This window comes from Elgaria multicarinata, chromosome 23 (assembly GCF_023053635.1).
Source record: "Elgaria multicarinata webbii isolate HBS135686 ecotype San Diego chromosome 23, rElgMul1.1.pri, whole genome shotgun sequence".
Classification (NCBI taxonomy): Eukaryota; Metazoa; Chordata; class Lepidosauria; order Squamata; family Anguidae; genus Elgaria; species Elgaria multicarinata.
The window spans coordinates 2,679,898-2,689,157 of NC_086193.1; the positions used below are offsets into that span (position 1 = coordinate 2,679,898).

Consider the following 9,260-nt stretch of genomic DNA (forward strand, 5'->3'; position numbering starts at 1 on the left):
ATTGGCTGCCTGTATGTTTCCGAGCCCAATTCAAGGTGCTGGTTTTAACCTATAAAGCCTTACACGGCTTGGGACCACAATACCTGACGGAACGCCTCTCCCGATGTGAACCTCCCCGTACCCTGCGCTCAACATCTAAGGTCCTCCTCCGGGTGCCTACTCCGAGGGAAGCTCAGAGGACGGCAACAAGGGACAGGGCCTTTTCTGTGGTGGCCCCACAATTCTGGAACGATCTCCCTTCTGCCGACATTGTTATCTTTTTGGCGCCAGGTCAAGACTTTTCTCTTCTCCCAGGCATTTCGCAATATGTAATTAGCCCGGGTTTGTTTTTGTGGTTTTAAATTTTTGTATATTTATTTATTTATTTTTATTTATTTATTACATTTTTATACCACCCAATAGCCGAAGCTCTCTGGGCGGTTCACAAAAATTAAAACCATCATAAAACAACCAACAGGTTAAAAACACAAATACAAAATATATTGTTTTTAAGTGTTTTTATCCTATGTAAACTGTCCAGAGAGCCTCGCCTATGGGGCGGTATACAAATGTAAATACTAATACTAATACTAATACTAATAATAATTATATGATTCTATTCTCTGAATTGGTTTTCCTGCCCATGGCAGAGGGTTCGACTGGATGATCCTTTTGGCCCCTTTCAACCCCACAGTTCCATGATCCTACAACAATCTCAGTAGAATATTGAGTGTTGAATATTAAGGCTCTGCGCTGTCTTTCATCCTGCCAGTCCCAGTAAGCACCAGCCTCCACTGTGACTCATGTAAGCCCAGACATTTGGGTATGGTTTTCCGTTCCTGGGAGGGGATCATGGTCTTTGGGGGCCCTTGATGAAGCAGGAGCCTGAGTCCTGGTTTGGAAACAGATTCATCCTCCCCTGTGCAAGTCCTGCAAACGCTTTGATCAGCGGGCTGAGGAGAGGCAGCTGTCAGGTACGGACAGGCCCCGAAATAGCTCTCTGTTGGGGCGTACGGGACACACACAGAGACAGAGGGCTGGAGCCGTGCTGGTTAATAAACCACCCAGAGATAGGACACAAAAGGGCCCATTGATTCACTCCACGCAGCTGCCCACATTGGCCCAGAAACTGCATCGCTCCGAGGCAAATATAATCTGATCTCAGCCAGAATAAACACGGGACAGGAAGGAAGACCGCCGAGAGAGGAGAGGAGAAACCACTGGAAGAGGAACGTTGCCTTTTATTTCGTTAGATAGTCATTATGACATTTCTATCCTGCTTTTTCCCCCCCCTCTTGCAAGGAGCCTGAGCTGGTTAAACACCCTCCTCTCTTCCACTTAATCCACACTACAACCCTGCAAGGTAGGTCAGGCAACGAGTCAGGGACTGGCCCAATGTCACGCAGTGAGCTCCGTGGCTGAGTGAGGATTAGAACCAGGATCTCCGCAGTCCCAGTCCAACGCTCTAACCACTACGCCACGCTGGTTCTCCTTAGATATATAAGCACGCAGGTTGAAATGAAGGCTTGGGGTAACAGGAATGCCAAGCATACTGTCCTCAGGGGTTGGCCTGGACCATCCCAGAACTAAATTTGGATTTCACTGCGTCGGTTCAGACATTTCGGCTGTCTGTCTTCAGCGGTTCATCATTTGCACATGTCCGTCCATCCCACGGTCACTGCGCACTGGGTTCCTGTTAGCTGGGTATGGAAACTGAGCCCTGTTTCCTTCTTAAAGTGCAGTGCCCAGAAGTGGACCCAGATGAGATCCGATGAGTATGGCATAAAATGAAACTGTTACTTCTTTGGACCGGGAAGCGATGGAAATCACCTGAAATCACATTCGCCGTCGTTGCAACAGCATCACGCCACTGGCTCACGGGTTCAGAGGAGGGCAATGAAGAAGGGCAAGGAAATTGAGTCCTGTGAGAAGGGGATGATAGGACTAGTGTGTTTAGCTTGAGGAGGAGGAGGAATCATAGAATCATAGAATCATAGAATAGCAGAGTTGGAAGGGGCCTACAAGGCCATCGAGTCCAACCCCCTGCTCAATACAGGAACCCACCCTAAAGCATCCCTGACAGATGGTTGTCCAGCTGCCTCTTGAAGGCCTCTAGTGTGGGAGAGCCCACCACCTTCCTAGGTAACTGATTCCACCGTCGCACTGCTCTAACAGTCAGGAAGTTTTTCCTGATGTCCAGCCGGAATCTGGCTTCCTTGAACTTGAGCCCGTTATTCCGTGTCCTGCACTCTGGGAGGATCGAGAAGAGATCCTGGCCCTCCTCTGTGTGACAACCTTTTAAGTCTTTGAAGAGTGCTATCCCCCAATATCCCCCCCCCCATATGCAGAACTTAATCTAAGCTGCCAGAGGGTAGATTTCGGTTGATCATTAGGAGAAACATCTTGCAAGTTTGACAATGGAACCAATGGCCTGGAAGAGGTCTCCCTCACTTGATTGTCTTTCTAACATGACCAAAATTGGCAATTTTTTATTTATTTTTTTGGTTACTTCCGCAGGAGAGTTTTAAGGAAGTCACTGATTTGGGCTGGGAACCTCCAGTAAATAGGTCAACTGTATCTGTCTGCCCTTTGGACTGAGATTAGACTATTCTTCCTCTCTCTCTCTCTTTTACTGAATTTTGAGCAGAGGCTGTTTCCCAAAAAGGTGTTGCAACTCGAAATTTGCAACGTTCCGCTGGTGTTTACGAGAAAGGGTTTCACACCCTCCCTTTCTATCGACTTCCTCGCTAAGAGAAAAGTATAAAACAGCTACAGCGGGGAACGACGCCCAAGAGGAAACGAGATCCATTTTGGAGAGACAGACGCAGAGTCACAGGTAAGGTGCAGGTGCTGCCGTGCAGTTCCTTAACTTTCATCCGCTGTTGCCTTGAACGCTGGTTGATTTACTTAGCAGGAGTGGGACAGGGGGGTCCGTCCCGTTCTGAGTCAGTAAATGGTTCAAGAACAGAAAGCAGAGGGTAGGAATAAATGGTCAATTCTCCCGATGGAGGGAAGTAAATAGTGGGGTGGCACGGGGATTGGGATTGGGACCACAGTTTTTAATTTGTTCATAAACGATCTGGAATTAGGAGTGAGCCGTGAAGTGGCCAAGTTTGCTGACGACACCAAATTATTTAGGATGGTTTCAACAAACAAAAGAAAGGATATAAAGAACTCCAAAAGGCTTTTTCCAAACTGTAAATTCTGCATCAGCAAGGGTAAAGTGAGGCACGTTGGGGCAAAAAATCAAAAATCCCAACTTCAATTAAAAGCTGATGGGGTTTGAGTTCATAGAATCATAGAAGAGTAGAGTTGGAAGGGGCCTAAAAGGCCATCAAGTCCAACCCCCCGCTCAATGCAGGAATCCACCCTAATGCATCCCTGACAGATGCTTGTCCAGCTGCCTCTTGAATGCTTCTAGTGTGGGAGAGCCCACAACCTCAATGGGTAACTGGTTCCTTTGTTGTACTGCTCTAACATTCAGGAAGTTTTTCCTGATGTCCAGCTGGAATTTGGCTTCCTTTAACTTGAGCCCGTTATTCCGTGTCCTGCACTCTGAGAGGATCAAGAAGAGATCCTAGCCCTCCTCTGTGTGACAACTTTTAAAGTATTTGAAGAGCGCTCTCATGTCTCTCCTCAATCTCCTCTTGTCCAGGCTAAACATGCCCAGTTCTTTCAGTCTCTCTTCATAGGGCTTTGTTTCCAGACCCCTGATCATCCTGGTTGCCCTCCTCTAAACACGCTCCAGCTTCTGCATCCTTCTTGAAGTGTGGAGCCCAGAACTGGACGCAATACTCTAGATGAGGCCTAACCAGGGCCGAATAGAGAGGAACCAGCACCTCACGTGATTTGGAAGCTCTACTTCTATTAATGCAGCCCAAAATAGCATTTGCCTTTCTTGCAGCCATATCGCACTGCTGGCTCCTATTCAGCTTGTGATCTGTACCAATTCCAAGATCCTTCTCGTTTGTAGTATTGCTGAGCCACGTATCCCAGTTAGTGGTGACTGACCGAGAAAGGGATCTCGGGGTTGTGGTGGACAGCAAAATGAAAATGCCAACCTAGCGTGCGGTGAGGAAAGGTTACAGCATCTAGGTCTGTTGAACTTAGAGAAAAGGGGAGTCGGTGGCAGACATGATAGAGGTATACAAAATTACGCATAGTGTGGAGAAAGTGGTGCGAGAGGGAGAGAATTTCTCTCTCACACACACACACTCCTGCAGTGTCATAATACTAAAATCCCAAAGAGGTCATCCCATAGAGCTGAATGGTGGGAGATTCAGGGCAGAAAAACTATAGGGGCGTGCGCTGCGCCCTGAAATTACCTGGTAACCGCGAACATCCATAGAGCATTTGATCTTCCAGAGCAGAGATTGGCTGCTTCCAAACCCATTGATTGATATCAGGGCAGAGATGTGACCAATCGGAGCTTCTAAAGTGCTGTGTGTGTGTGTCAACTGAATATCTCCATATTTGGAAGAGGCTGAGTGGGGTGAAGGGTAGCTTTGATATTGACATCTGTAGCTAAACAATTAGGAATTGGCACGGGGCTGTCCGTGACCGTGTTCTGTTCTCCTCCAATCGCAATGTTCGAGGGACTGAGAAACACTAACTAGTTGCTGATTCCGGCCGTGGCCGGGGCTGGGTGGGGAGGGAGCGTGCTTCTGCTAGGATGATGATGATGATGATGATGATATTTATATCCCGCCTTTTCCCCAGTACTGGGACTCAAGTCGATTTACAAAATTAAAACATGTACAATTAAAACATATAAATACAATTTACAAAAGTTAAAATAGAATTAAACCTACAGTAAAATTAAAAACATGTTGTTGTTGTTGTTTTAAAAAAAACTGCAACAGATTAAAAGGGGGGGGGGGAATCCAGTATATTAACACAGGTCCAGTGTAGTTCCAAAAGCCTGCTGAAACAAAAATGTTTTTGCCTGCCTCCGAAACTGTAGCACAGAGAACTCCTGAAAAGAGTGAAAAGAGCATTCCACCATGTTAAGGCCGTAATTGGGGGTGGGTCATTCTGATGTTCATAAAATGAAAAATGTTTCACCGATCTTTCTGAAACGGAGACCTGCCAGAAAGAAATGCTGGTTTTACATACCCTGCGTGTTTCAAGAAGTTTGGTGAAATATTGAGGGCAGGCGGGCAGTTCAAAGTACCAAAATGGGAAAAACCTCTCTTGCTCAAAATGGCTCTTCTGTACTTCCGGGTGGCGACGATTTTTTTTGCTCACTAAAAAACTCCTAGGAAGGGAGTTCCAGAGCCTTGGAGCAGTCCCCGAGAAGGCCCTGTCCCGCGTACCCATCAGGCGTGCCTGGGATGTTGGTGGGACTGAGAGAAAGGCCTCCCCAGAAGGTCTCAGAGCACGGGCAGGCTCATAGGGGAGAATGCGGTCTTTCAGATAACCTAGACCTGAGAAGTCAATCATCCACATTGATGAAAGTGAAAGTGCTGCTGGGCGGGCTGGCATCGTGAGTGAGGAAGCTTCTACACCTGAGTCAGGCACAGGCAGGCTCTTTATTTCAGTGGCTGGGCTTCCATTTCAGGGAACAGGAGCTCCATCCAATACATCTAGAGGGCACCAGGCTGGAATGGGGAATTAAAAAAAAATATCCTAAAAAATCAAGGCATGGATGGATCTGATTCAAACTTGGCATGGCTAAACCCTCCTTCCAAGGGTAAAGGCTGCATGCAGAGTTCTTTCCCTCCCCCCTCCCAAAAATAACAGCCTCACAACGACCCTGCAAGGTAGGTTACAGTTCTGGTGGCCGCACCTCCCGAAGGATAGTGCTGTATGGATTTTCTTTCCTTCCCAGACCCAGCACTATCCGGATGTGTTGGATCACAGCTCCTATCAGCCCCCAGCCAGCATGGGGATGATAGGAGTTGTAGTCCAACGCATCAAGAGAGCGCCGCGCCGGGGAAGGCTTGCCCGAGTGACCTTTTAAGGACGTCTCCGAAACCTGCAGGTTTGTGGTTGGGGAAAGAGACTGCAGCGCGATGAGTCAAAGTGGTACAGCAGGGTTTGCCCAGGAGGTTCCTTACTGTTGGAGAAATTAGTGGTCAGAGACAGTTCTGGGCTGGGAGGCCGCTCCCCCACTAACCATAGGAGTGCACAGCACATTTCATTTTGATGTGCATCCAGGGAAATTTATTTATTTATTTATTTATTTTGGTGGGGTTTTGTGGTGACACTGGCCAGAGGAGGGTCTTACGAGGCGATATTAGCCTCCGGGAGGCCCTCTTGCTGGCGCCTTTGAAACATGGCTTTTGGCAGAGGGACGTTATTGCTTGAGACATTAGGGTGTGCCTGGGCACACCCTGCACACTTCTTGTGCACGCCTATGCCACTAAACCAGAAATAAAGTGATGCGTCCAGTTCTGCCTGGGCGTGTCTCCGAGATGGAAATGGAAGGGGGTTTGTCCTTTGGTCTTCCTAAGCCAGAGTGACCCTATGGAAAGGAAGGCAGGGCTCCTGTATCTTTAACAGTTGACCGGAGACAAAAGACAGCAGGGCTCCTGCAGTTTTAACTGTTGTGATGAAGAGGGAATTTCACCAGGCGCTGCATGCATACAAATGACTCCTGCTGAAATTCCCTTTTCTATACGACTGTCAAAAACACAGGAGCCCTGTCCTCCGTTCCATAGGGTCACCCTTAGAAAGGACTTTCCCTCCTCAGAGGCCACTTGCCTTTCTCCAAATGTGTCGTAAAGAATCTTCTCATCACCCCGGACAACATGTTCCATCCCTGACCTGGTGCATGTTGGACTTCACTCACTATCCTCCCCAGTCAACATGGCCCTTCTCTGACCTGGTCTCCAGCAGGTATGTTGGACTTCATATTCCATTATCCCCAGCCAACATAATCCTTCCCCAACCTGGTGTCCACCAGGTATGTTGGACTTCATATTCCATTATCCCCAACCAACATAATCCTTCCCCAACCTGGTCTCCACCAGGTATGTTGGACTTCATATTCCATTATCCCCAACCAACATAATCCTTCCCCGACCTGGTGTCCAACAGGCATGTTTGATGTCACTTCCCATCATCCCCAGGCAGAATGGCCAAGGGGCTGTGCTGGTTGGGAATCATGGGACCTGTGATCCCACAGGCCTGGTGGGCACTGGGTATATGGTTGTCCAGCTGCCTCTTGAATGCCTCTAGGGTGGGAGAGCCCACAACCTCCCTAGGTAACTGGTTCTATTGTCGTACTGCTCTAACAGTCAGGAAGTTTTTCCTGATGTCCAGCTGGAGTCTGGCTTCCTTTAACTTGAGCCCGTTATTCCGTGTCCTGCACTCTGGGAGGATCGAGAAGAGATCCTGGCCCTCCTCTGTGTGGCAACCTTTTAAGTGTTTGAAGAGTGCTATCATATCTCCCTTCAATCTTCTCAATACCCATGCAACTCTCTCTCTCTCTGTGCATTCATATAGATCCCCACAATGGATTGCACCTCCCCAATCATCTCCGTTGCTTTCCTCCTGGCGTCCTTTCACTGCCACTCCCTCTGGGCCATCCCTTGCCCGCCGTTTCCTGCTCCAGTCAATCTCACCGAGTTCTCCTGCTCCTTCCGGTCCCTGAGTGAGTTCCCTGTCGGCTTCCCCGAAAGGACCAGGCTCATCTCCGTCGAGTCCACAAACCTCGCCGTCATCGGCGTAGAGGCGCTGCGTGGCCTTCCCAATCTCCAGGAACTCCACCTGTCCAACAACAGATTGAAGACCCTTCCCAACGGCCTCTTCCGTGACCTCCCAGAATTGCACACCTTGGATCTCACCAGCAATCTCCTAGAAGATCTGCCTCTGGGGGTATTCCAGAATTCCACCGCTTTGAAGCTACTGAGCCTCCAGGGGAACAAGCTGACCACCCTTCGTCCGTCCTGGTTCCAAACCCTACAACAGCTCACGATCTTAGACCTCTCCCAAAACCAGCTGATGGACGTGCCGCACTCCTGCTTCCAGGAGCTGAAGAATTTGACCACCCTGGACCTGTCACAGAATCTCCTCCGCACCGTCTCACCGCAGATCCTGGACGGCTTGTCCCGTCTGGAGAGGTTGATCCTAGAAGGCAACGGACTCCGAACCATTGCAAACAACACTTTCGACGTCGTTTCAAGCCTGAAGTTCCTCTTCCTGCAGAATAACAGCCTGGCCAACCTTCCAGCTGGGATCTTCATGCCGCTGGGCCATCTGGAACTGCTGGATGTCTCCAGCAACCAGCTCACTTCGCTGGATCCTCAGTTCTCAAGCCGGGCCGTCGAGTTGAGCCTTGATCTCTCTGGAAACCCATGGGCGTGTGACTGTCACTTGCGCTCCCTGCTGGAGTGGGCCACAAACAGCTCTGTCACTCTCTTTTCCAAGCCGGAAGTCACCTGTGCCTCCCCCAAGAACCTCGAAGGCCAAGCAGTGACCTCTCTCAAGGAGACCGCATTTGGCACCTGCTGAATCCTGAAGTGGGAGATCACTTTTGCCGGGTTCCTCCTCCCTCGCCCTTTCGGAGGACGGCGAAATGAAAAGGCGCAAAGGCTCCAAATCCGAGTCCCCGGCGTGGTTCCCACACACCCCTCCTTTGAGCGCCGACAGGTTCCCTGCCACTGTTGATTCCTGTTCTTGACTTGGTGGTTGGCGTGTTGCAAAGTGAAACGTTGGCAGGCTGAGAAATAAAATTGGCTCCTGGCTACAGCCCAGTGCTTTGATTTGAAACACACCTAGCAACCCCCTCCATCCCCCCCCCCCAAACTAGGCAAGGGGGAAAGTGAGGGGAGGTATTTTGTTTGGAAAGAAAGAAAGAAAGAAAGAAAAAGAATTCTGCATGGGGTTTTGGTTGTGGATGGTGTCTGTCTGTGTGTGTGTGTGTTTCAATGTCCCCATTTTGCCTTCTCTAAACTGAATATTAGAACCCCACTTCTAGTTTGCATTCAGTTCCTTGGCCAATTTATCCGACAGTCTCTGAGCATCTCAGTTTCATCGTCTGTGGAATGGACGCTGGGTCCTGTTGCTCCCGTCTAGGGTGACCCTACAACAAGGCTCCTGTATTTTTAATAGTTTTTAGAAAAGGGGGTTTCAGCAGGTGTCAATTGCAAGCATGCAGCACCGGGTGAAATTCCCTCTTCATCACAACAGTTAGAGCTGTAGGCGCCCTGCCTAGCATGACCAGACACAAAAGAGAGAAGGGCTCCTGCAGCTTTAACTGTTGCGATGAAGAGGGAATTTCACCATGCATACAAAGGACCCCGGCTGAAATTTCCTTTTCTATACAGCTGTTAAAG

At 49.1% G+C, this 9,260-nt stretch overlaps 1 protein-coding gene across 1 annotated transcript; it reads left to right on the plus strand.

Annotated features, from left to right (window-relative positions):
• The first annotated feature begins 1,297 nt into the window (after positions 1 to 1,297).
• Positions 1,298 to 8,673, plus strand: LRG1 (leucine rich alpha-2-glycoprotein 1). The gene is made up of 3 exons (XM_063146926.1): positions 1,298 to 1,342; positions 2,627 to 2,815; positions 7,429 to 8,673. The coding sequence occupies exon 3, from the start codon at positions 7,438 to 7,440 to the stop codon at positions 8,434 to 8,436; it is 999 nt and encodes a 332-aa protein (XP_063002996.1). The 5' UTR covers positions 1,298 to 1,342; positions 2,627 to 2,815; positions 7,429 to 7,437; the 3' UTR covers positions 8,437 to 8,673.
• The last annotated feature ends 587 nt before the right edge of the window (positions 8,674 to 9,260 follow it).

Coding starts and splice junctions, on each gene's coding strand:
- LRG1 (XM_063146926.1), top strand. CDS start 7,438: ATGGATTGCACCTCCCCAATCATCTCCGTTGCTTTCCTCCTGGCGTCC.